Source organism: Stylophora pistillata, chromosome 13 (genome assembly GCF_964205215.1).
Source record: "Stylophora pistillata chromosome 13, jaStyPist1.2, whole genome shotgun sequence".
NCBI lineage: Eukaryota > Metazoa > Cnidaria > Anthozoa > Scleractinia > Pocilloporidae > Stylophora > Stylophora pistillata.
The window spans coordinates 25,756,246-25,784,127 of NC_142531.1; the positions used below are offsets into that span (position 1 = coordinate 25,756,246).

Below are 27,882 nucleotides of genomic sequence, written 5' to 3' on the forward strand. Positions count from 1 at the left end.
TTATTACACTTCCGCCATTGCAAGCAATAATTATTTGGAACTTCTATTTTTGACCTTAACAACAATATGAAGCCAATGGCATCTCCTGTGAGAGGAAATTGACGAGCTTATCTAAATATATCGTATGTAACCTCCGGCACTCCACAGGGGACCATCCTTGGGCCTTTATTGTTTTTACTGTATATTAATGACATAACGGAATGCGTATCGTCCACAGTCAAATTATATGCAGACAATACGAAGATCTATAGAGAGATAATTGACCCGATCACAGATTGTCAGCGTCTTCAGGAAGATCTTACCAACATTGGCGAATGGGCTTGTAAATGGCAACTACGTTTTAACGCGGATAAATGTGAATCTATGCGAATTACACATTCACGTGATAAGTCAGTAACCAATTATTTCTTAGAACAGCCCTTGAAAGACGTAGATAAATTTAAAGATCTCGGTGTTATAATAACTAAGGACCTCTCATGGAGTAACCACATTGGTATAACTGTGAACAAAGCGAATAAAGTCCTAGGTTCTATTACACGCTCGATAGGCACCGCTAATGCAAATATTTTTTCTATGCTCTACAAATCTCTTGTACGGCCAATTTTGGAATATGTGGTACCTGTCTGGTGTCCTTACCTCGTCAAGGACATCCATGCTCTTGAGAATATACAGCGAAGAGCTTCAAGACTTCCTTTAAATCAACGCAAAGGAGACATGTCCTACGAAGACCGATGCAAATTGCTAAAATGGCCTACTCTTTCCGACCGTAGAACTTATCTATCTTTAGTTGAGTGTTAAAAAATTGTTTTTGGTTTTTACCATTTAGATTTTGGAAACTTTTTTGATTTCGTCACAACTAGATGTACGAGAGCAAATCATCAGTACAAACTTTACGTCAAACCAGCAAGACTTAATTGTTATAAACATATGTTTTTCATTAGGATTGTTAAATTATGGAATGAATTACCAAGAAACATAGTGGAAGCTGATAATCTTCAGCATTTTAAATCTCAGCCTAAATTGTACTTAAATATTTAATTATAACTAAGTATTTTATTTTCATTTAGACTTATTTTTTAGGGAGTTTTCACATAGGGATAACCTCTTAACTTCCTTTTCTGGAAGCATATTTTCCCTTTCCTCTTAGTGTATACATAGTCTGCTTCTGGAATAAATAAAGTATGTATGTACGTATGTATGTAATACCACGCCTGTAAAAGGTAAACGCCATCTGCGTACTTCCGGTGATGGCGGGAATGGTATCCGGTCTTTTCGCCCAAGAGTCTTTTCGTCTAAAGTCTTAGGTCCATTCGTCCAATATCAAGTCTTTTCGTCAAAGTTACAACATTATTTGAAATGAAGTCGTAACGCAATATATTTTATTAGATAGTGACAAAAATAAAGACTTACCGTTTAATTATTTCGCGCAAAAGAAATGGGAGTATTAGTGTTGTCGTGGAGTGGAGCCTCTGTTAGGCGTAATAGACAACTAAGTGTAACATCACTAAAATGTCCGACACAACCGACAACATAGTCCAACACGATAAAGAAATAAAACTGAGCATCCTCTGTGTGTATCTATCGTAATTCACGACGTTGAATTCGTAAACGAGGACCGGTGACTAAAGCTATCGGAACCAAAATGGTAACACCTCGCACTAACAAGTTCTTTATATAGCCTTATTTAACCTTCTAAGAGTTATTTATTGGCTTCGAGAAAAGACTTGGACGAAGAGACCGTAATTCAACTCGTGCAAGTTATCCTTAGGCTGAACCCGTTCCCTTTTACGACTTGCCTTGGTATAAACTAAACAACAAAGACAGTCGCATTCCATTTTCCAAGTAATACGTCAAAAACGAGTGCGAGTGTTTGACCGGGGTTTCCAGACACCGAGAAACAGATGAAAGCACGAGGCCAAAGGCCTCGTGCTTTTATTGTTTCGAGGCGTCTGGAGACCCCGGTCAAACATGAAGCACGAGTTTTTGATATGGCTTCTATGACTATCCACACTTCTTTAGTAATTAGGGGGTGTTGTTTCAGCGCTCTAATTTCCCATGAGATTATGGCGAAGGGCTAACGCTCGAAACGTCAGCTTTTGTAATCGTTACGGTGGCCAATTTACCATTTCAACTTCGTTGATACATCCAAATTATTTTAAAAATAATCACAATGTGGAAAATTTGTTGTTGTTCATTGTAAGTCATGTGGTAGTAAAGATGGCAGAGTGTTTTACAACGAACACTGTATGCCGTTTTCGTTCTCCAAAAACTAGGGAAGTATAAAAGTTGCTGTAAGGATGCATTCCTAAGTCGACTGCCTACAAATCAAAATGAGCGATTAAAATTTTTCGCGAATAGCAGATAAATAGAAAAGTGAAAGTTCCTGTACTTGATTCTGGTGGCGCTTTTAAAGATTATGGAGATTTGTACAAAGTTCAGTCGTTGAGTACAGATTTGGCAGATATGGATGCCAACGCTTTAAACTACTGGCTTAGTAATTTTGTCCAGGTTGTGAATAGTGAAGGGAAGGTGTATCCAGCAAGAACCCATTATGGAATTATCTGTGGCATCCGAATGCATTAGAAGAAACTGTGGCAAGCAAAGCCTTAAATCCTTTCGATCCTTCGGATAAAAGGTAAGAGAGGATATCAAATTTATGTTCATTGCAAGATATCATTTTCATTGAATACCACTATTAGAATATAGATCTATCTTTTTTAATCTTCCTATATTTTATTGCAGATTTGCAATTTTCCGTCGTCTCGATGCCGACAATGTAGCTGATTGATTATAATGATTAATTAAACTGGAGTATTGTTTTTGTGTTGGATTTGTTTTGTTTTGATTCATAGATCTTTATGTCTAATGAGAAGACAGATGAAAACCACGCGTGGTTTTGATATGTGATCCAAAACACGTGTGGTTTTCATCTGTGTTTTCATTGCGTATCAAAACTCCTGCACGTGACGAATTCAGCCATTTTTTTTAATAGCTATCTAACTTACGAATTATTAATGAGTTTTAGAAGGTTTAATACTTGCACCTCACGCTCAGTCGATTTATTACGATCTTGTACCAATAATTATACCCACTTTGTATTGGCGGTTGAATTTAATTTTAAAACACTGACTGACGAATTCCCCAGGAAGAGAAACTTTATTGATGGTCCTGTTGTAAACGAATTTAGTTCCATTTTTGGTTTGCTCGAGGAAGCGACTTTCTACCATCTAGGGAGGAGCTACTTTAAGACAGGATGGGATAGAAAGTGGCAAAGTACCGTGACATATATGGGGACAGGGATCAGAGCAACCATGGAACACGAGAAGTGTTACGTAGGAAGATGTAACAGAACAGACGAAATCAAAATGAACGAACTTCATTTATTGCAATAATAATGAACCAGACGGTGAATACAATGATTTATCTCGTTAGCACCTGAACAACGAAAAATGGGGATTGCAATTATAAAACAATTGAAAACACTAATAACTCTTGCAGAAAGTTATCCCCTTTTCCACTAAGTTACATATCTTTTTCCTGGATGGAAGACAAGAGTCAGAACATGTTTCAAACACTTTGGATTTTCACACCAACACAACATTTACAATAACCTACTTTGCTGAAAAAGATGAATACGACCTCAGTTCTCAAGCCCAGCTCCCTGTTTTAGTTTCTAATTATTATACATAGCATGTCACAATGAGCTAACATCAACTCACAAAAGGTTAGCTAAACCTTTAACAATGTTGGGTACTCTCAAAGCATTCTCAGTTTCTGGATCTCGGCTATCATTCGTTTGCCTTCCTGCATAATATCCAATGGAGACACCCCTGCAGCCGTGCATTTGACCCTAGTTTCATCCTGTAAAATATTAGGAAAGGATCATGTTGCTGTGATTGGATTGTGAAACCTTGAAACAAAGGATTGCCCAGGGACTTATTGTTATCTTAATTTGCTTAAAAACCCCGCGGGAGTTACGTAACCCAGAACTGTTGTGAACTTATTAGCATTTTCGCTGTTAACCGCGTGTGTTGTAAGTTGCTGGTTAGTTATAGTTAAATCGTTGTGTATTAAAGGTCGTTTCTAAAAAACTTAGAGTCGCTTTTTTGAGTGAAGACACAACACTTATAAAAATATATATATATATATATATATATATATAGCAAGTATTTGATTTAGAACGATCTTTTCCCAAACTGACGGTAAGCGAACTGTAAATTAATTCTTTCCATTCCAGCTCCCCTTATGGGATTCCACATGGATTCTTAGATGGACCTATTTTAAAATTCACCAAAAAGCTACCAAGCACTTATACTTGTAAGGTGCAAATACATTACGGTGAAAAGCAACAACCAACAGGTAACAGTCTAATGCCAAAAATTGTAAGGAACACTCTTACATTGTACGTCTCCATCTTTGCTCGAATCCTGAAAATGTACGTCTTGAAGTTTGCCTCTTGAAAAATGTGATCAAAGGCACGCTCATCCCCCTTCAAAGAACCGAAAAAAATAAAGAAATAAATAAATGAACAAACAAATAGCTTTTACATTTAAGATGTAATACAAATGTCTATCTACACTAGGTAGCATTGTTCAAGATCTAAAACTGAGAAATCAATGGCAAATTCAAATGAAATAGAGACCAGTTAAAGAATATAACAAGGCAGTCTGCCTTCACCCAATCGTATTGGAGGTCCTAAAATCGTGTTTGCATACAAAAAAGAGGAAAACACCTTGTCTTACTCACCGAGTCTCGCATCTGACCCAGTTCGTCAGCAGTTATTTTCAGAAGCAACTCAGCTGTTTCTTGGAAACAGGTAACCCAGTGGCTACCAGTGAAATCAGCCAAGTTTGTCTGAATGGGGAAAATAACAATGTAAAGAAAACTCTGAACTGTAGAAAAGCATTCTCAGTAAAGTCTTCAAATAAAACTTACTAGTAACAAAAGACGATACTTGAAGTTGGGGTAGGTCTTGTTACACTTCTCACAGCGATAATTACCATCTCCCTCATCAATAACTTTCTTGTTGCATTCTGCAGTAGGGCATGCCTAAAGAGGAAAGACAGAAACTTTCACAGAACATGTCAGCTAACAATTTTCCTTCATCAAGGTAGTTCTTAAAGTAAAATTGTCCTTTGCTTAGAACCACATTATACAGACATCACAAGTTGTAATTATTTTGTTACCTTGTACAAACAGTTGTCTTTCTTCATGAACAAAACTGTGGCCTTAGAAGTGAAATAGTCCGCCTGCAGTAGTCAAACACAATCAAAGAAAGAAGTAAACATCAATCGAGATGGGCTAGGTAAGGAAGTCCCTAGGTAAGGAAGTCGCTAGGTAAGGAAGTCCCTAGGTAAGGAAGTCCCTAGGTAGGTAGGGAAGTCCCCAGGTAAGGAAGTCCCTAGGTAAGGAAGTCCCTAGGTAAGGAAGTCCCTAGGTAAGGAAGTCCCTAGGTAGGGAAGTCCCCAGGTAAGGAAGTCCCTAGGTAAGGAAGTCCCTAGGTAAGGAAGTCTGAGAAACAACAGCTACCCGAACAGTAATTGATCAGCAGGTATGATGCTAACATTTGGTCAGGTTGTTGGAATGTCAGAGGTCGTCACCAAAATAGTGATTTTTATCAGAATACTCCTATCACAATGCACCCTAGAATATTACTCATAGTCTCAATCATCATCAAAAAGATATTATCTGTAAGCCTTTTGAAGACTAGTATAGCATGCAGTTGAAACGTTGTAATCCACATCATAAGTGACCACATCGTGGGACAAATGATAATACGTACTAATTGTAGTTTACCACAATGAATAAGCCCAACCATTTTTTTTAAATGAAATGAAGCCTCTTGTCTTTCCTGCGAGTAAATGTTTTATAAATTTATCATCATCCAAAAAAAAATAAAAATGAAATAAACAGTCTGAGTACTCCGTTACCTTGTCACCCATACCAAGATTTTCATGGTCCATCTGAAAGAAGGTTTTGTAACCAGAACCTGAGGGAACAAAACAACAATGTTTATTAATTGTTTGGAGGACAGTAATATAATTTCATAATTCTTTGTTTTGTGATCATGCAAAGTCCAATAGTACAAGCTGTAGCACTAGTTTAGCTGTAATATCACACCTCCCTGAAATTAAACCCCTGAGGGGAAACTCCTTAGTTTCTAGTGGGAGTGAAGCTACCGAACCTCTGACATAAGATCTCTTTTATCTGACTGGCTAAACCTTCTGTTGCTATTTAACTCTATTGTAACAAACTGACTCACAGTCTCCTTAATTTATTTAAGACTAAATATAATCTCAAAATTAAATGAAATAAATAATACAAAGAAAAACGTAATACCAACCCAAACCTCCTCCATCAGATCTGAGCCCAGAGAGAGACTCTATATTTGAATCTTTGCCAACATTCTCGTACCTTTAAAAATATGCAAATAAAGAAATATCAGTTCAAATTAAACCTACATATTAAGTTTTTAAAATATGGACACAAAGTGAAAAGTTACCATCCACGCAAACTATGAGCTTCCTGTAGGTCCATAGGATTGATCCTCATGTTTGTTGAACCCAAGATTGACAAAGAACGTCCTGCAAAAAGCAAAAATGGATGAAGTGACTTCAAAGAATCACAGAAGTTGCAGGGGGGGGGGGGAGGGGGTCATGCTCATGATTACAACTTCTTCCAAATAAATTGTCACTCCTAGACTTGTCTTATTCAGCATCCATTTCACATACCTCCAAAGTCTGAGACTTTTGCCCCTTTTAGGGCGAGAACAGGAAACTTTCCAACAAACTCATCAAATGTCTCAGCCTGTTAACCAATAATGGTGAGATTAATTTCAAGCAAAGTTTTTGTCCTGATGCCAAAAGTTGATATAAATTTAAAGTTTATAAGATTAATTAAATGATGACATTCAACTATAGGCCTTTTGTTGGATCAAAATACAGTAATAAGTAGACCCCATGCTAAAAAAGTCAAAGCAAGGTTACTGTAGAGTTCTATTCCACACAGGGACACCACCAAGGTTTCAAAGCAACACATTTAATGTAACACACACAAGATACATAGCTCCTCTGATTCCCCACTCTCTCACCACTCTCAAACTTCCCAGATGTATATGAGACTGCTGTCCCAATATACTACTGTAACAGCTACTTTGCCTTAGACATCTTAACAATGATAATCAGCAGTTTAATGACTATGTATGATGCACTCCCAAATCCGGTTTGTAACAACTTAAAAGAATAATGATTGACTTGTTATGTCATCACCTCTTCTGCCCAAAGAGTTGCTCTCACACTCTTCTCTGATCTGTCTAATAGAGTGATATCCCTCTTTGAAACCTACAAATATTTCAAATAGAATTAGAGAGCTGACAAAAATTCTCAGGTTTCAAAATAAAAGATGGAACTCACAAACCTTAAAAAGGTGATTTAAGTTAAAGCAAATCCTTAAAATCAAAATTCGAGCCATTAAGCTCATAACAATTCTTCTCTATAAATGAACTAAATATTTTCTGCACTAAGTTCCCTTTGATCAAGCCTTTTCCCCTTTATCCTCTGTAAAAAAAAAATCAATACATTTTTAAGCAGAAGCAGTTTCTTCTTGAAAATGCAATGATTTTGTAAGTGATATAGTTCAATCTTGTAACAAATTTCAAGAGCTAAAATTATAAGAAATGAATAGGAGACAGTGAAGAGAATTCATCTCAAAATTTTGGGGGGAAAGATAAGAAGGAAATAAAAAAGACACCAGATGCCATTGAGAAGCTGACAATAACCGAGGTTCAATCATCCTGCATTCATATCACATCTGATTTAGCACAACACTGTTGTTTAGGGCAAACATTTTCCAGACACCAACCTGTCTGTTAGTTGTTCTAGTTGTTATTTGTGTGACCTCATCCGCACTGACCACAATACCTAATATATCTGTGCAAAACGATATTACAGTAAGTGCAAAATCAGTTCTCTATTACATTAAGACCTCAATTGAAATGAGACTTAGATTCTAAGCTTTGTTATTTCCAGCTAAACACTAATATCGACTCCTTTTGTCTTCCCTCACCTCTGAGTATGATTCAAGAGTCATCTATTGCCACAAAATAGTTTGGACGGAAGGTGACAAATCCCACCAGGAGAAACAAGGAACAAAGTTTCTATGGAGTGGTTGAATGACTTCAATAATACTTTCAGCCTTAATGGGTAACAAATTAAAGAATATATAAAAGACAATGACTCACCAACCAGTGCATCTGCATCAATATTTCCCAAGTCACCAATTTCAACAAAATTGTACTGCATGGTTGGTAGATCACAAGTATCATCACACTAAAACAACAGGTTTTTGTAGTAAACAAGAGTATATAATGCAAAATGGAAAATATGTTCAGTTGCTTTACTCCTGGTATTAAGAGCAAATGTGACCATGAGTCATACATTTCATGGCAATAGCTCAAAATGTAATCTGGCCCATATTCTCAGGTTAGGTAGACCTTAATGTAAAACAAAACACTGCATAGTTCATTTGGCTAAATATTGATTAGTTTTTTAGAAAATCAATAAAAACTGAATCTTGTGAATTTGCCACATTTTGAACTTACAATTTAGGGAGAAAAAGAAGGCTGTGCATAATGAAATAACATACTCTAGAGAAATGAAATCCGCTAAATCTTGTAGAACAATGCCACAATATGTGTGAAAAGGAATTTGAGCAATTCTCTTCTATTTACTTTGAAAATATAATTACATTCCACAAACCTTCTTTTATCAAGATGAAAACTTACTAAAAATAACCTTTAAGCTAAGTATGTGGTACTAGTATACATGAAATATATCAAAAAATCTGGATTTTGAACGCTGAGTAATCATTCTTTCACACGTCCAAAGGATTTTATGGGGAAATGATTTAATCCAAAGAAATTGAATTTTAAAGATGGATTAAAATGCCTTGATTTGACCAACTTTCCAATTTATGAAGTAACACATTCAATCAAATGCAGGATTGACGTAAAAACTTAAGCAACATATTTTAAAATCAAAGACATAGATTGTATTTCTGCTGTCCCTTTGTTTGACACAAATTTCAATCAATCCTATTCTTCTATCAGCTATGGTCTTCATTTGATCACACAGGATTTCTGGTCATTGTCTATTCTTATCTATTGGTTCAACTTACATTTATGTCGAAATCACCACGCCCTATTTGTCATGCTACATGATAACAAACTGTTTCCATCAGACAAACTAATTTTATAAATAAACTCCTGGTCATGTGATTGCTTATGCCCTTTAGCCTCCAGCGTTTAAAAATTGTAACTAACAATTCCCACCACTAGTATTAAATGTGTAGCTCCAGTTTTTCTGTATCAAAGCATTTACCTTACAAAGTGTACGGGAAATCAGTTTAGAATGGTTCCCGAATCTTTACAATTGGCAGGAGCAACTGATGTTCAATGAATAGTGCCAGTCCTCCTCTAACTTAAGTTTTCGTCAGGACGAGACACTTATGCCTTCTTTTCCTTTGGACTGTTTTCACAAGTAGAGTATTATTAGCCACTGTTTGGACCTACAAAGGAGAACGGTTTGATCTCTGTCCAGTGGGCATTTTGATTCTAAAGATTTCTCGATTAAATAGGGTGTGGTTGATCATGTGATGCAGTTAAAAATAATTTTGAAAATGAAACTGGAAGATTTCTTATGATTGGCCTTAAAATTGTAAGTCGTGGGAAAGCTTGAAAATATTTTACATGGACCAACCTCCTTTTAAATTTCTGAGAAATCTTGAAATCAATTTGAGGATAGAGGAGATTCTCCCTTTGTGGGTGTGGCTGTGATCCCTTTTCTCTCCACAGACTTAACTAATTTATGACAACTTATTGGATTTCCTATTACACTTTTCCTTTGTTGGCTTTTCCCTGGAGAAAGCATTCCAGATAATTTTGATGATACACTTTACAACCCCAGTCAGTCGTCACTCTTAAAAGAGTGTCTCTAAAAATGTCTTTACACATTGCCTTTGAGACGCTCATTGGATCTACTTTTTTCCAGTGTGTTTTCTACCTTGGAAGACTTCAGTCAAATACGTTTTCTGTGCCACTGTGAGATTCTTTTTTTTTTTGTACTCCTGCTGACTTAAGAGCATGGAGCCATCATCCTCCACTGACATGGGTGCACCTTCATCAACTATTTCTGGCAGGACACCAGCACCATGTTCCAGTTTGGTGGCACACATGGTCATTGCCTTGTCGTACAGTGTTTCCTGTTCCAGGCCATACTGCTGTTTACCACAGTCCAGATGATTTTCTGGCGATGAGTATTGTTGAAAGGACTAAACACATCCCTCTTCCAGACACAAAAACAGATCTCTTCCATCATCTTTACAGCTTTCATCATTGCTGCTGTTATTTCTGTTCTGTGGAGCCTCTTAAAACTGGTTTTTGCATTGGTTTACTCCTGGCTTTGGCAGTTTGGAAAAATACTTCAGCACTTAACTCTGTTTCTGTTTGTTTAGCTGAGAAAGGCTCCCAACTTATTGGCAGAAGTTGCTCCAGTGTAAAAATTTGCCAGAGTCAATTTCATAAGCTCTGCTAACATGCAAACCTTCCTTGGTATATCCAATGTTGTTAACAAAACTCGTGCTCTCCCATTTAACTGGAGTGGACTTTGTAGTAGGTTGCTCACTGCCACCCAGACACCAGCAATTCTGCCAGATGACTCAACAGGATTCTGTTTTTCTTTCTTTTTTTCTATGTTGATATCAAATAAAAAATCACTAAGATCCACAAGTCATTTGTTCCATGTTCCAATTCTGTGGTTGTAGATTTCACCTGAAGCGGTATTTCACAACACCCACGTGATAACATATGTTTTGACTTGAGGTCTCTTGGTTCAACTTTGGTTTGCTGTTCATTTCAGAACTCGTGTTTCAGCAAAGACTTAATGAAAGGCACTCTAAGACCATTTTTGAGGAAAATGAAGGCAGTGAATACGCACAACAAAACCTATAAACGTCCAAAGCATGCAAAACAAACAATACCACCACTATGTCGTGGGAAATGATTTTGCATGATTAGTTCACGAACCAAATGAGACCTTCAGGAATACAGTTTCCTTCATCACTGATTTGAAGACAAAATGGTAAGATTATATATGTTAATGTATAGTCTTAATGTATTCTGCTTAACCTTTTAGGTGCTTATGTGAAGTGTAATGTGCATTGTAGTGTCATGTCACATGTGGGACAAGTTGAAATGACAGTGCAATTTATCCAATCTTAAAAATCGACTCCTTTACTCTTGAATCATTTCCCCAGAATCCTTTGGGGCTCTAAAAGAAAAACTCCTTGAATTTAAATGCTAGGCTTTCACCAAAATTATATACAGTAACACAAGCTTAAATAATAGGCTAAATGTAGATAAGTTTTATTCTCAATAAAAATAAGTCAACCAAATTAAATTAGATTATAAAAGTAAATGTGGAGGCGCAGTGGCCTCATGGTTAGTGCACTGGACTCCGGATCGAGTGGTCCGGGTTGGAGCCCCGGCTGGGACATTGTGTTGTGTTCTCAGGCAAGACACTTTACTCTCACAGTGCCTCTCTCCATCCAGGTGTATAAATGGGTACCGGCAATTTAATGCTGGGGGTAACCCTGCCATGGACTGACATCCCATCTAGGGGGGGAGTAGAAATACTCCTAGTCACTTCATGCTACAGAAACCGGAGTTAAGCACCGGCCTAATGGGCCACTAGGCTCATAAACAGACTTTACCTTTGCCTATAAAGGTAAATGGTTGAGAATTGCTAAAAATTGTGTTAATGGTATTTTTTGACATTGTTTTACAATGTGTGGCTGACTTTACTACCCTAGAGTGTTTTATTTTGTAACGCAAGGTGTCGTGAATCAACCTGAATTTCGCATTGAAAAAGCGCATTTTCACAAAATTCAGGGAATATTGATTTTCTCGAAAACTAATTGATATTTAGCAAAATTTAACTTCTATCTAATACGAGATTATGGGCCAAATTGATTTTTGAGCTGTTGCCACGAAACTTAAAAAAGCTGTTGGGTTTTTGGTAACATTTGCTCTTGATAGTATCAGTCTATCATGATACGACAATCTCAGCATATTCTATCAATTTCTAAGATGGTTTTGAAGCCATCTAGTGATTCAGTCAGGTAAAACAATTCATCAAGTTTTCTGACAATAAAGGCTGATAGTTTCTAAAGAAACTGTTTGGGGCTGCGTCGGTGGGGGTAACGAAATAATTTGGATATATCAACAAAGTTTAAATGGTAGATTGGCCCCTGTAACGATTACAAAAGCACACACAACCCACAATTCCTCTATTTGCTCCAACGAAGGGCTAATGCTCGAAACGTAGCTTTTGTAATCGTTACGGTGGCCAATTTACCATTTCAACTTTCTTGATATATCCAAATTATTTCTGATAATAACTTGCTCAACAGGAATTCTGTGATTACAATTGTCTGTACTTACTGGCTCTATCAAACTATCATTGTTCAGAAAGAGTTCATAGTCATTCTTGATGGTTGAGAATTTCTTGTTTGCAGTTCTCAGAGAGCATTTGGAGATATAAAACACCTGCATCATGAAAAATGTAAAAAAATCAAAACATTAGTAAACACAGGTCTTCTCAACCTATAACAGGAAGAGGTTACCAATTCCAACAAGTAACTTTTGTCACACAACTACAGAGTACCAAGACTGTAATTATAAGCTATAAAACAAGGGTCAACAGGCACTGATTATGTCATTAATAGGCTTTGTACTTAGCCTGCTAAAAATAATGATAAGGAGACAAATTTAAGAGTGAAAGCAAGGTTTACATACCTTGTCAAGTTCAAGCAAGTCATAAAACTTGTCAACTGCTTCATTGAATCCAGTAGCTCTGATCTCTCCCTAAAGAATTTTAAATAAGTAAGTTTGAAGATGCTTGACCCCAACAATGTTTCCAAAAAATCTTAGATATGATAATGTTACCAAAAAGTGGTCACATAAATCCTACTCTGAAACTACCCTGTTTTTTCAATTACCATTTCAAATGACGATATCAATTTTAATACTCAGTTGTCCTGAAAAAATGCACACAAATCAGGTTAAAGTGAAAATGACGAGTTCCTATAAAGAACCCATCAGGGATCTTAAAGATAGAAGACAAAATAAGTCATGAAATAACAGTGGATATTTTACAAACCGACTCATCCACAAGGTCAACATTAAAGACACGGCCCTCTCCTCTAGAGTTGTTGTAAGTACGGACCTTTGGCTTGCTTGTTACACGTACACGAATTGTCCATCTGTTTAGTTTATGAATATGAAAGACAAAGGAAAGGCAACCTTTGGCCCTTACAATAATAGGAAACATCAAAAGCATTTTCATTTTGAAGTGATTAAAAACCCCTTAGTTTGTCAATAAGACATTTGAAATGTAATTGTATTTCAGTCCTTGTTGGGGCAAATGTTTGTTTTTTATTTGTTTGGTTTCCATTTTTCTCACCTACTTGTCATTGTGTACTTTTGCTCTTTGGTATTTTGTCTAACTACGATATTTGTTAATTATGTGTTGTATGCAAATGCAGTTACATATTTTCCTGTCTCACCCCTTTCATGAGACCAGTTCTTGTGCCTATCTGTAAATTTTGTTCTAATCCCTCAGCATTTGGTAATAAACAGCCTTTCTTTTCTTTAACTTCGTTTTGCAGTTGCCTTTAGATAGTTTGTTTGTGTTGTCGTTGCTATTTTTCATTCTCATAGGAATTTACTTTTTTCTTTTCTGGCACTGTAAAACATTCGCTGAGGTTAGGAAGGGCTAACGCTCAAAACGTCAGCTTTTGTAATTGTTACGGAGGCCAATTTACCATTTCAACTTTGTTGATATATCCAAATTATTTGCTGAGGTTGCATGTCATTTCATTTCATTTTGAACTGGCCCTTGCCTGTTAGTAGTAGTAGCAATAGTAGTCTTCATTTAAAGAGGGTAGCACATAATAGTTAAAAACTAACAAACTTGTGGCCCTCTACTATGTATGAATAGAAATTACATTATTAAAGTATAAGCAATGGACAGGTAATAATTCTATAATAAAAATTGAACAAATAAATAAATACATAATAAAGTTCAATAAAAATTATGGATAAATGTAAGACAAGTGAGCTCGATCTTGTAGAAATTGCTTTCTCAAGGCACGTTTAGAACACTTTACATTCGGCTGTTTCCTTATTTCACAATTTAAATTATTCCAGTCCTGTATTACAGACACTACAAACGAGCTTCCTCTTTCAGTCTTTCTCTTGTGTGTAGGAGTAATAAAATTCAAGCTGGCAAACCTGGTATTACGTTAATGCCGAGAGCTATTCAATTTCAAGGAGTCCATAAGATACTCTTGCACTGCATGTTCAATTCTCCTATACAATATTGCACATTTATTAAGACGAGTTTCTACGTAAAAAGGCAGCCATTTTCAATTTGTCAAGTCCTGATCGGAATCAGTGGCATTCAGTTTGTTAGATATTGCTATTTATTGCTCTATCTTATAATCTCATTTTATATTCAAGAGGTGTTGGATAAAGAAACATCATGGAATTCACTTCTTCATCGTGAAAAATATTCAGACCATCTTACCTGACCATTGCTATGGGTAAAGAAAAGAATCATTGAAAATCTTATAGTACCTGTTCTGATATGGTGTTAAGGATGTTATTGGAAAAACAGATCTTGTATTATCCCCTCTTGAAGCAAGCGGCTTGTGACTAAAATGAAAAGTAACCATTAAACATCTAACTCTGGCATATAATCGTATCTGGCCCTTCCTGGACTCAACACTTCACCTGATCTCATAAACATGCAACTCTATACACCATATTCTCTCTGAAAGTTTTATGAATGCAAGTGAATTTTATTTTGTAGTATAATTTCGGCGAAGGGTCGGTTAGCGTCGAGCTGTTTCGATGCTTAAGCAAACGTTGGGTTTAACGTAAGCTTACACACAGAGTGCAGGACACTCAACTGCTTTACAATCAACTGAATCTACTTTATTGCTTGAATCAAGGTTCTTATATACAGAATGGTAGCTAAATCATACGGGATACAAAATACAGAAGATAACACGAGTTTCGCTTGAAATAAACAACTTAATTACCACGTATCCGCAATTTCACAGATATGGGAGGACACTTTCGTAAATCCAGCAGAACTAGTGTTCCTACGTGTTTTTAGACGGAAAACACATACAAGTTTCCATATTCCATGTGACACGTAGTAGGAATATTTTCACGAATACTCTAACAACAAACTTGGGTTACACATATCATATTTCTGGTTGAAATTATGTGATCAAAGCTTACTTTAGAATTGTCTGTCACACTTTGTCACGCTATGCTTAACTTTACAACAATTTGTTTCCCTTTGACCTGGCTAAAAATGTTATATTACCCATCATAGTTTACATGTAACACACAATAATACCTTCCATACGTAGCAGAGGCCAGTCCTGCACCTCTTGAAGTTCCACCTGCTGATTTACCATTTGCCATCACAGCTTTCACACCAACTAAGTGAAATAGTGAATCGTCCTTTGATTTAAAATTACAACATTGCTAATCACAGGTACATCAACTATTATACAATTAAGCATGTCCAAGACAAAACCAGGGAGAACCAGGCAGAAAATGAATGTCAAAGTTGACCACTGAACAAAATTGCAGGTGATAAGATAAAAGATGGTGAATTGTCCTTTGATTTACATCAGCTTTCAGGGCAGCAAATCATCTTTTTGCCACCAACACATATCATGTAAGTCAATAAGTATCACACCAGAAAAGACCAATCATAATCGATCTTTCCAAGAGCTCTCTCTCCATGTCTAACATTTCAACAAGGCAATGGAAGCATATTGAATCTGGTACATTGTTGACATAATGGCTACTTATCTAACAAATGATATCAAGCCAAAAGTTGCAACTGAGGCACCACAGAGACATGTATATACTATCAAGCTTCTTTCTAGATATCTTTTGTCAGAAGGTTTGACTGCATGTGCCCTCAAAGTTCATCATCGACTGATGCATTTCATCAAGAATAATCCAAATATGGCTGTGAAAAAAAGTTTGCAAAAAGGACTCAACTTGTGCTATTCAAAGATTCTCTCCTAATTCATGTTTAAACGATACTCTCTGGGAAAACTCTTGTAAATTTCAAGTTATTTTAAGCGCATAAAACAAAGATGTCGTTTACAGAATTTTGATGATATAGACTAAAAAGCAGGAGTTAGATGTAAATTTCAATGATGTCAGCATGGGTTATGAAATGAGTTGCACCAAAATTTTATTACTGATTTTGGACATCCAGTAATGGCTTTCACTGCCCATGTAGGAATAATGATCAGAAGTAGTTGGTCATTGGAGATATTGGGCCTTAAGATACCCTTATTTTTGGACTATGTCAAAACCAGAAAAAGCCATCTTTACTTAAGGGAGAGATAAGGGAAGAAATGAAATGAAAAATTTAAAAAAATTCAATTTTCTATAAGTCTGATAGATATAGAACACAATCCAGTTGCGTATGATGCACGATCCTCGCAGTAGATAGCGCTATTTATGCAATAGCGAAAATCAGACCTGAAAAAAATCAGGCCTGTACAGGATTCGAACCACTGACCTCTGCGATACTAGTGCAGCACTCTACCAATTGAGCTAACAAGCCAACTGGGAGCAGGCTGTTAAGTTGATTCGTTTTAAACCCATGATGATAAATCAGATACAATGAATAGTACAGGCCTGATTTTTTTCAGGTCTGATTTTTGCTATTGCATAAATAGCCCTATTTACTGCGAGGATTGGGCATCATACACATCTAATACGGCAGTTCAAAATATATGAACTTCATATATTCATTGTATCACAACCCAGTTGATTGAATTTGCAGATGGCTTTTCAGTTTGTCACAGCAGCAATGCAAAGTTAGCTAACCAATTGTGCAAAAAATGCAGGAAATATGGGTTTTCCCAGGAGGACCCTATATCTCCCAGGGAATTATATATTTTGATCTACTATTTTAACACATTTGTTATCTCATGATACTTAGCATTTGTGCCAAGTTTGGGCCAAATTGATGATTTGAAGTTTATTGCCCCCTGCCCGGTTTTCTCTTGGACATGTTCTTAATATCGAAGTTGCTGTCAACCAGAACATTATCAAAATCTGTCAATAAGAATGTATTGTGAGTCTACCTGACATGGTCTGTGGAGCACTATTTCCATTCTGTTGTGGAGGATTTTGGCGATCATTACTAGGATCAGCGTTTAAGTTTTTGGGATCTCCAATCTTTCCAGGAATTTCTCTTCCAGGTTTAATAACAGTCACATCCATTAGTATCAGCACTTTCCTGAAAATAACCTTTTAATAAATAAAACATTTTCCCAAGAACTCCTTTTATTTGATATGGATTTTGAAGCTTTCCTCATAAAAGTTAAACATGTATTGTAGAGATATCCTCAATTAAGATAAAGTTCTAATAAAAAGTATAATGATATATAGGTCAAAGAAGTTGCTTTATCAATAAATCAATTAAGAAACATTGTCTTGTACATCGTAAAACAAATAGTCAGCTATGATTGCCAAATCATCATAACTTTTAAAGAATGCCCCCTCCCCGCCAAGAACTGCAAACAGTCACCTTCCTATTACAATTTTCACTTTATACTGAAATATTTCAAGAAAAAGGTGTTTTACATATTTCTTAGCCATTTCACTCCCAAGATCTCATTAGGAAATCTCCCTACTGTCTGTCATATGATTCCTATGATGTTACTTTGGAGCATTTGGAATCTGATCAACTAGTTATTCCCTAGTTGATATTTTTATTCTTTCTCATCACTTGTCTTCCTGATATTGTATTGCGAATATAAAAAGAAATTCTGTTTTGGTCAGTCTTTGGTGAGGCTGATGTGAATCCAAAGGAGGGTTTACAAATATAACGTGACTGTTCAACAAATCTCTATTACCTGGTTTCTTGAATAACATTGCAGATGTACTTGTTCAGCTGAATGACAGCTTTCACTTCTAATTGTTCTGAAGTCACCATCTCATTTAGTTGAGTAGCCAGCATAGCAGCTATAAAAACAACATGTATTAAATCTTTTATATGGCAATATAATTATTATGATGCTGTGATGTAATGCCTCACAAATTCAAGGGCTGGTGTCAGTAAGTCAGCTACTTCACTAACACAATTTTTTTTTAATCATTTCCCTTGCAGCAGTAAGACTGTAAATTAATGATAAGGCTCCTGATAAAAGAATATTTTTAACCATGCTTGGCACTATATTAAATAGTGGTAGTCACAAATAAGTGATACAGTTTTTGTAGGTCACCACCTTAACAGGCATAAGCTACTGTGCTGTCCTTCTGAGTGAGTGAGTGTAACATAATGGAACTACTGCGTGACATTATTCCAGTTGTGACGTACCGCCTTGTTGCGTAATTTCAACGTGGTTGTAATAGGATCCCAGGGTTCTGAGAAAAGAGCCGTTCGGATGAATAAAATACATGTGTGTGTTTGGCGAGAAAACTGTTGCTTGATTCGGCTCCTTACACTGGTGGCAGCGGTGGGATATTCGGCATACTAGCGAAATGGAGCATTACAATGATGGTGAAGTTGATTTTGGACCACTGATCGTTCTAAACACAGAGGATTTTTCCCCGACTGTAAAGGACACAACTATGGTGAAATCACCCATTCCAGTTGGGAGCAGCACGCCTCACAGTAAAGGAGACAACAGCAATGTAACCGTCGATCAAGTTTTAACAGCCATTACAGCACTAAGTGTTGGACTAGAAAAGCAAAACAGTGCTTTAGAGGATCGCTTCGGTGAACTGAGTAAATGCCTCGCTGCCCTTGAATCAAAAAAGCCTGACCGTCACGTTACACTGGCACCCGTTCACCACAAAAGTGTTATTCCCAATTTGTTTGGTGATCCTGAGTGAGTGTTTTAGCACTCTTCCAGCACCTCTTTCTCCCAGCCCATATCACCAGCGTGCTCAACAACAAGAGAAGCCACGTGTCCACCCAAGCCCCTACAATGGTTCAACTTTGTGGGAGGATTATAAAGCCCAATTTGAGCTTGTAGCCAATCTGAATCAGTGGGATAGATGAACCAAAGCAGCCTACCTGGCAGTCAGCCTAAGCGGCCAAGCTCAGGCAGTGCTTGGGGACCTCGACAAAAGTCAGCGTACCAGCTACACGGACCTGGTCGCGGCACTTGATAGTTGGTTTGGAACATTGAACAGAACAGAAATGCTCCGGGTTTCGCTACGAAGCCGCACTCGCAAACCTGAGGAAACCCTCCCTGAATTAACCCAGGTGATTTGGCGTTTGACTAGACAAGCCTACTCCGATGCCACAGTTTTACTAGGAGAGTCAATCGCCAAAGACCAGTTCACTGAGGCACTGGCAGATCCAGAACTAGATTGGAAGGTCCATCAAGCAAAGGCAGTTACACTCACCGAGGCATTGGATGCAGCTGTAGAAGTTGAGGCATTTTTTCTTTGCTGAAAAACAACGAAGTGGCAAAAGAAAGATATCGCAGGCGGTCACGTCCCAGAGCCCTAAGCCAACAGATGTAACTCTTAAAAGACATAACTCTGAAAAGTGGGCTTGTATGCTCTAAGAAGCCAAAGAAAGTTATGATTCTAATGGCTTTCTTTTGCAATACAAAAAATGGCTGCAGAGAAGTTTGATAAGTATTGCCCCAAGCTATTATACAGTATGTCAAAAATGGATATACAAGAGCATAGTATAGGTCCAGTAAGGTTTTGCTATTAAGATATAGCAAAGTTTTGATAGAGTACCTATACTACATTTAATCTTTTTTACAATATAATTAATATGACTTTTCCAGTTGAGATTTGAGTCAATGTAAATTCCTACGTATCTGATGGAGTTTTCCTGTTAGAGATTGATTATTGATAAATAATGTAACTGACTTGGGTATTTTTTTTTGGACTGGGTGAAACAGTACAAAATTTGACTTACTGATATTCAATGAAAGTTTGTTTGCACATAACCAGGAATGAACATCACTGAGTTCATTATTATGAATACTTTCTGGTAAATTAATATTCTTGAGTTGAAGAAATAAGTTGGCATCATCAGCAAATAGATGGAAGTGTAATTGCCTAGAACAGTTATGGAAATCATTGATATAAATTAAGAAAAGCAGGAGTCCCAGTTCCGACCCCTCAGGTACACCACAGGAGATATTTACCCTACCAGACTGAGTATTACCAAGAGCAAGAGCGAGAGAAACTATTGTGACTCGTAAGGAACTTTTAGCAGTTGTTGTAGCAGTAAAGACCTACCATCACTACTTGCGTGGAAGGCAGTTCCTCGTCCACACTGACCATGGTGCTCCTGAAGTTCAAAAATCCCGAAGGCCAACTCACCAGGTGGCTTGAACTCCTGGGCACTTATGATTTTAACATCCAGCACCATCCTGGTACATGCCATGGAAATGCTGACGCTCTTTCGAGAAGACCATGCTGTGAATGCCAATACTGCGACCTCACCGAACAAAAGGTAGTGAGCTCTTCAGCCGAAGATTTGAAAATAACAGATGTTGTTCTTAGTGGTGCATCCCAAGGCTCAGACAAAACAGACAGAGGATGGGGATAGCCTGCCGTCCCATCAGTTAGACCCAAAACCTTTACCTGAAGGCCAAGAGTTTTAAAAACGGAAGTTCCAGCTCCACCAAAGCCTTTGTTGTTATGGGTGCCACAGATGACCTGCAGGCTAGTCAGATCACCGATGACGACTTAACGGAGATTATCGCATGGAAGGAGTCTTGCCACCCTCGCCCAGCATGGAAGGATGTTTCAAAACAAACCGATCAAGACTTACTGGAGTCAATGGTTCCGTTTGTCACTACGTAACAGTGTCCTTTGCTGGTGGTGGGAGTCCGAAGCGGGAGATGAGGTCCGTTGGCAGTTTGTTCTACCCTCCAATCTCAGAAATGACATCCTCCACGAGCTACACACCATGGAGACTGCAGGGCACCTGGGTGTCAATAAGATGCTAGAATGGGTTAAAGAGAGGTTCTATTGGCCTGGCTGCACAAAATAAATTATGTGAAAGATTGGTGTTGGACACGCGACCTCTGTGCCTCCAGGGAAAGGCCAACTTGCACACCCCGGGCACCCTTAATGAACTACAACGTTGGCGCACCCCTTGAGAGAGTGGCACTGGACATTTTAGGACCATGGTAACAAATACATCCTCATCATAGGAGATTACTTTTCGAAGTGGACAGAGGCCTACGCAATTCCCAATCAAGAAGCAACAACTGTAGCAAGAGCGTTGGTTGAAGAGTTCGTGGCTTGTTTCAGCGTCCCGAGGCAGATCCATTCTGATCAGGGAAGGAATTTTAAGTCAAAAGTCTTCCAAGATATGTGCAAGTCATTGGGAATGGATAAAACCAGAACCACGCCCCTCCATCCTCAGTCAGACGGAATGGTTGAGCGTTTTAACTGGACTACAAAGGGAATGCTATCCAAGTTTGTGGCAGAGAACCAATGAGATTGGGATAGTCACTTGCCTATTCTGATGACGGCTTATCCCTCTGCTGTTCACGAAACTACCTCCTTTGCCCCATGTGAGTTGATGTTTGGGCGCCAGATTGATCGTCCGATTGACCTTCGGCTTAGACAACCCATACAAGAAAGTGACAACCAGAATGACGCTGAGTAAGTTCAACGTCTGCAAGCCCAACTGGATCAGGCTCATGTGTTTGCCCAAGGAAACATGTAGTTAGGAAGCGAAAGGCACAAGAAGTACTATGATCACAAGGCACAGAATCATGGCTTTGTGTGTGGGGATCCTATTTGGCTCCACAACCCTAGGTGCAAGAAAGGCAGGACCCTGAAGTTGCAGAGGCCCTGGGAGGTACCATACGTAATGACATCACGCCTAGATGATTTGATTTACAGGATCCAAAAAGAGCCAAGGTTGAAACCAATGGCCGTCCATGTCAACTGATTAATAAATTACCAGGGGAACAATTTCGATAACTGGCTAGCAGAGCCCAAGACTACTGGCCCCATTCCTACCAATGGCAAGGCAGCCAAACAGCATGTTCCCAATTCTGCTACAACAGCCAACGGTCTTCTAGGGGCACCTTCCACTGCCAAGGGCGCTGGAAAGAGGCCACGTCAGTCACAAAAGAGGCATGCCTGGACAGCCGACTACCAAATGGAGTGAAACTTTTTATATTTTCTTGAATTGAGTTAACTGCAAAATTTCACGAATGCTAGTTTTGTTCTTTTGTAACGGGGGGTGGTGTGACAGAGGTACTATGTGACATTATTCCAGTTGTGATGTACTGCCTTGTTGCATAATTTCCATATGGTTGCAATAGGATCCCAGGGTTTTGAGAGAAGAGCCGTTTGGATATTAAATCAAATAGATGTGCATGTTTGGCGGGAAAACTGTTGTTTGTTTCGGCTCATTACAGTATCAAAAACTCCCTTGTGTGACTGGCCCAGTTAAAACCTTTAACATGATTATCACTACTATTATTTGTTATTTATTTTTATTTGCTCATTTATTTATTTATTTCATTGTTGCGTGTGTGTGTGTGTGTGTGTGTGTGTGCGTGTGTATCTGTGAGAGCCTATACAGTGTCTGTTTAGGTAGCCCACCTAGAATAGCTTTGCTAACTGCGGGCTACAAAAGCCTTTATTTCTTTAATTTAAAAAAAATAATAAAGTCAATGTAGTATCAATAGAATCTGAGCCCACAACGAATTCTGCCAATTTTGATCTGGTATTCCCCAACCTTAACTCCATTTTTGTATCTACAGACTCAGTCATAGATACTACACTATCCAGAGTGCAAGTCCATCCATAAGTTCGTAACAATTGACACCTTCAGAAAATGTGTGGGATTCAGTTCAGTCTTCTATATCGTCTGATTTTCGTATCTTGCGTTGGCAATCATGATCGCAGATTTTTTTGTCTCCTGCAGGTTTTGTGTCGCATTGCTGCAATTGTTTGCTCCGCAAAGGGAATATTTGTTGCCTAGAGGAGTTTTTCTTTTGAATTGCTGCAATTCTTTTTCATTATTGATTTTTTACTCAAAAATCAAGATGAAAGATAAAAATCACTAAGTATTTTCACATGTGCACAAATAGGCCTGCGGATCAAATTTCAAATTGAATCATGCTAATTTGTCCATGTGTGAAGAGATCTCAAGTTTCATGGTATCTATTAAAAAGAAGCAAGATGAAAATGACAAAGAGATATTTGGGGATGACAGTTTTATTCAAAACAGTTCTTGATTTGTTGTTATAAGTGAAAAATGTACGAATTTCTTTGTATACAAAGCCCTCACAGTAAAATTAATCAAGCCTATATCATTAGTTGACTTCACAGCAAGAAATTGTGTAGCGCTATGTTGAAAATTATGAAAGTACTACGATTTGACATAAAATCTTCTAATAAACAATACTTTTTGAACACATTGTTACTCATACATAATATCTACTGGGCAGTAGAACTGTCAAATTATCGCTATGCCCTGCTTGAAGTCAGAAAGTTTGATTTTTGGTTTACGGCCACAATTCATATTGCTTTAGAGAATCGTAGTGTTGTTGACTAGAGAGCTTATTCTATCACCTTTAAGACTTTGCTATCCATTATTTTCCAAACAGAGTATTCTACAGCATTGCTACTTTATATTCTGAGTTCCACAAGGTCTAACCCGACTGTAAATGAAGATCCGCCATGCAGATGCCATATTTTCAAATTTGATCATTTAGTTTGAATGCATAGAATGATAGTCTGCTAATACCCCTAAAATCCATCAAAAATATTTGTACAAACAACAGATTCTGATTGGTTCATTGATCTCCTAACAATAGAGCAAATTCTGCTTAGTAGGGAAGGTAGGGGCAGTTGTGGGCCATTCAGGTATCAATGTAACATAATAATTATATTTATAAGATTAACAAATTTTTTTTGTTCATCACAGAGATTGGTTGCACTATATCTTTAACTGTGAGTAATTTCTAGTGTCGTTCTTTCAGGGCAGTTAAATGTGGTATTCTAAGTAAAAACAGGTGCAGTAAGCTACATGCAGTCATGGACTGCCTATGTATAAATTATATATATCCCCTTTACAGTTACACTATACAGCACAGAAAAAAACCATAGTTTAATTTATACATGCATAATATTACTAAGATTCTGTGTCGAAAAAAAAACCAGATTGGATCACGGATCAGATTATGGACCAGATCATACACCAGGTCATGGTGGAATCATGGCTAGGATCACAGATTGAATCAGAAAAAAACAAAGTTTTGGAAAAAATCAAAATAATGAAATATGTTAAAATATGTTAGACCTTTGAGGGCCAATTTTTGAGTTATTTAAAAAAGAAAACAAACTATATGTTAGCATATAGAGTGGTGTGTTTTGGTATGATGTAATTTGATTGGTGCAGTTTTTTGTATCTATAAGCAATCTGATTGGTGCAATTTTTTTGAGTGTATCTCTAAGCAATGTGATTGGCACAATTTTTTGATGTATCACAAACCAATCAGATTGTAGTATTATTTGATGTCGCACCAATCAGAGCGTTCTTGCTAATTTGTGGTTTGACAGGTCTTCAAATTTCAGCAAATCAACATGTGAGTCAGAGAGAGTGGTTCGTGAATTAAGGAAGTGTATCAGTCGTGTTGGAAAAGCGGTGGAGTTGTGATCGTTGTACAATTATGCTTATTCTTCGTTCTGAAGGAAATTGAGTGGAACAGGAGAAAAATTTTGAATCAAATATTACTTCAGATGTTGATAGGAGCCACTTCAGGATATTTCATTGCTATCTATGAGTTGATCAGCAATTCCAATTTTGAATTTTGCTTAAAGAACAAGGTAAGATGACATCTACAAGAGTTGTAAGATCATTTATTCAATGTAATGACTCATGTCCTTCGTGAGGAATTTATTGCTATGATCTGTGGGAATTAGAAAGGTTGTCAGGGAACTTTTTCTACCATTAGCGAGTTAAAACGTGCACGTCTTGTGTGCCGCTCCTTCACTTACGATGCACACACCATCAGCTAAAGGCACAAATTTAGTGCTATAGCATGTTGTTTTGAAAGGGCTAGATTTGCTGACTCGGGTAAAACTTAAAACAGGGCATTTGCATAAATCATATTTGATTGATAATCTTGTTTTTCACCTCGTAGCTGCTCTTTTAGCAGAGGTTGAAACTACCACTGAGTTACATTTACTTTCTGCATTGACTGCCGTGTTACATATCTGTTTCTTTGCTTCTAAAGTTATCCATGATGCTTTCCCATTAAAATTGCATGTTTACTTTTTTAGACCATGTCCAAAATAGGATTCTTTTTTTCTTGTTTTTCGCTTAGTACGGATGATTAACGTACTATTAAAATTAAGCCAATTTGACCAGACTTGTTTAGGTTCTGCTGTTCTTGCCCATTATAAACCTAAAAATTCTATCTTTCTTTCATTTGTTTATCTACATCTATGCAAAGGAATTATAAATTTAGGAAATAATCGGTTGAAAAAGAAGATAAAACAAATAGGTCTTACGGCTGAGTAATAAACCTTCCAAAGCCGTGATGAGTTGTCCTTACCGAGTACTAAGGTACTAACATACTAAGCAAATTCAGAACAAGCCGTGTTGAGTTGTCTGTATGAATACTAAGGTACTAACGTACTAAGCAAATTCAGAACAAGCCATGATGAGTTGTCCTACCGAGTACTAAGGTACTAACGTACTAAGCAAATTCAGAACAAGCCGTGATGAGTTTTCTGTACCATGTACTAAGGTACTAACATACTAAGCAAATTCAGAACAAGCTGTTGTGAGTTTTCCGTACCAAGTACTAAGCCGTACTAACGTATTAAGCAAATTCAGAACAAGCTGTGATGAGTTTTCCGTACCGAGTACCAAGGTACTAACCAAAGCCGTGACTTCCACAAGCTTTTTTGGTCAGAAAAATATAGTTGTTTTGTCCACAATATTAATTTACAGATGGATTCACTGGCCAATGTTTACATAAGACGATTGTATTAGTTAATCGAATTTAAACACTCAGCCAATGAGCTTTTACTGTTCACCAGGGTTGTTATTATCAGTACTACGTTAACAATAGAATTTATTTACAGTATTAGGTTTGTGGTTTAAATAAACATATTTAAGTTCACTCGAAAGATGACTATAAACTGTAACAAGCTTATCGTTGATGCGCGGCCCAGCACTTCAAGCCCGACGGACACTTGATGCCAAAACTCAACCTCGTTCCCAGCCTGTGTCCACCACATTGCTTTACGCCAATTAAAAACTGTGTGCTATTGTGCATTTTCCTGCACAGGAAAAACCAAATGGAATTTCTGGTTCTGGCCCTTTATGGTCAGAATAATAGCTAAGACTTTGTCTCTGACAAAGGAACGACAGTAAGCACAATTTTTAACCTATGAGGAGGCCATTGTTTGGTCCCATCATGCAATGTTGAAGAGAGAGTTGCATGTCAAGTTCAAATTGGGGCTGTGGAGGGAACTGCACGAAGCATGGTACCAATGCAGTTTATTTTTGCCAACAATTATTCATACAACAGCATCAGTTATTTAGTGTCCCATTTCAACCCACGTATCCCAAAAAAAAACTTCTGCATGCAAAGCATGCTTATGTTTTTTCATGCCAAACTAAGCATTATTATAATTGTAACTATTTTTTCTAACCCTAACCCAAATATGTTTTTGAAAATAACTCATGCACATTTTCCTATTTCACCCAAATGTTTTGTGGAAACTATAGTAAAAATAAATTACTTAGTTTGACAGGAAAGAAATTTAAAAAAAATTGACCCCCAAAGGTTTCACATAGTTAACATATCAACGTTACTATTTCAATTTTTTTCATAACTTTTTTTCTGATCTGTGACGCAATCCATATTGCAATCCGTGATCTAATCCAAGACCTAATCCGTGATCTAATCCAAGATCTAATCTATGATCCAATCCCATGCAGACTAGCAGTACTTATTGTTATGATACTCACATGTTAGGACGTGAATGCCATCAGACAGTACAAGCCTATGAAATAGAAATCAGTTTCCACATTTAAAATCAGGTAAACCAGTTTAAATAAAATTGTTAATTTCATTCCATATTAAATGTTAACAAACAGTCCCCAGTTTTCCTTATCTCTCTATAGCTGAATTTCTATATCATGAATCAATTCTCTTTGAATAAGAGAAACTCTATAAAGAATGCCCAGACTACGTATTCTTATCTGTCTCCAAAAAAAGATTGATGTTTGTCTTTTGCAAAGTATTTAAACTATTCCTCTCTCATGGAACACCATTAAAGTGCACCTAAACCCAAAATTTTTTTTTCGCTTAACAAAATAAGCTTATTTTTTGGAGTATTTCTGTGCAAAAATTTTTTAATTTGCTCAAATCTTTAATTTTCTATGCCCAGTCAAAATACGGAAAATTGGCCGCCATCTTGCCCCACGACCGAGTTTAAAGAAGAATGGCTCTAGCGGGTAATGTGACGTCAAATCGAGAACACGAAAGTCTGCATCTCACACATTTTCATTTGTTTGGGAAGGTTGTCGTCGAAATATGCCGACTAGGTGTGTTGTATGAAGAATGTATGAAGCGCGATACCCTCTTGCAAATTTCGCACGTTGCTACATCCTTCTTCAACACACTTAGTCAGCATATTTTCGGACAATTATCGACTACAACCTTCCCAAACAAGTGAAAATGTGTGAAATGCAGACTTTCGTGTTCTTGATTTGACGTCACATTACCCACTAGAGCCATTCATCTATA

At 37.3% G+C, this 27,882-nt stretch overlaps 1 protein-coding gene and 1 pseudogene across 2 annotated transcripts in view; one reads left to right on the forward strand and one right to left on the reverse strand.

Moving 5' to 3' along the window:
• Nucleotides 1–11: 11 nt before the first annotated feature.
• Nucleotides 12–2,827, forward strand: LOC148718298 (uncharacterized; annotated as a pseudogene). Its single transcript, XR_015994960.1, has 2 exons — nucleotides 12–2,635; nucleotides 2,743–2,827. The product of XR_015994960.1 is annotated as an uncharacterized LOC148718298 (transcript).
• Nucleotides 2,828–3,360: 533 nt separating this feature from the next.
• Nucleotides 3,361–27,882, reverse strand: part of LOC111326151 (replication protein A 70 kDa DNA-binding subunit) — a 29,068-nt gene continuing 4,546 nt past the window's right edge. The window contains exons 4-23 of the mRNA XM_022930089.2: nucleotides 27,102–27,136; nucleotides 18,022–18,130; nucleotides 17,248–17,402; nucleotides 15,486–15,570; nucleotides 14,693–14,770; nucleotides 13,215–13,317; nucleotides 12,851–12,919; nucleotides 12,497–12,601; nucleotides 8,240–8,327; nucleotides 7,861–7,928; nucleotides 7,269–7,340; nucleotides 6,732–6,807; nucleotides 6,503–6,584; nucleotides 6,344–6,414; nucleotides 5,931–5,989; nucleotides 5,187–5,249; nucleotides 4,936–5,049; nucleotides 4,747–4,854; nucleotides 4,400–4,489; nucleotides 3,361–3,861 (exon numbers count right to left, since the gene is read on the reverse strand). Of these exons, the coding sequence (XP_022785824.2) occupies nucleotides 3,757–3,861; nucleotides 4,400–4,489; nucleotides 4,747–4,854; nucleotides 4,936–5,049; nucleotides 5,187–5,249; nucleotides 5,931–5,989; nucleotides 6,344–6,414; nucleotides 6,503–6,584; nucleotides 6,732–6,807; nucleotides 7,269–7,340; nucleotides 7,861–7,928; nucleotides 8,240–8,327; nucleotides 12,497–12,601; nucleotides 12,851–12,919; nucleotides 13,215–13,317; nucleotides 14,693–14,770; nucleotides 15,486–15,570; nucleotides 17,248–17,402; nucleotides 18,022–18,130; nucleotides 27,102–27,136 (1,735 nt within the window). The 3' untranslated portion in view covers nucleotides 3,361–3,756. The remainder of the gene's footprint in view (nucleotides 3,862–4,399; nucleotides 4,490–4,746; nucleotides 4,855–4,935; nucleotides 5,050–5,186; nucleotides 5,250–5,930; nucleotides 5,990–6,343; nucleotides 6,415–6,502; nucleotides 6,585–6,731; nucleotides 6,808–7,268; nucleotides 7,341–7,860; nucleotides 7,929–8,239; nucleotides 8,328–12,496; nucleotides 12,602–12,850; nucleotides 12,920–13,214; nucleotides 13,318–14,692; nucleotides 14,771–15,485; nucleotides 15,571–17,247; nucleotides 17,403–18,021; nucleotides 18,131–27,101; nucleotides 27,137–27,882) is intronic.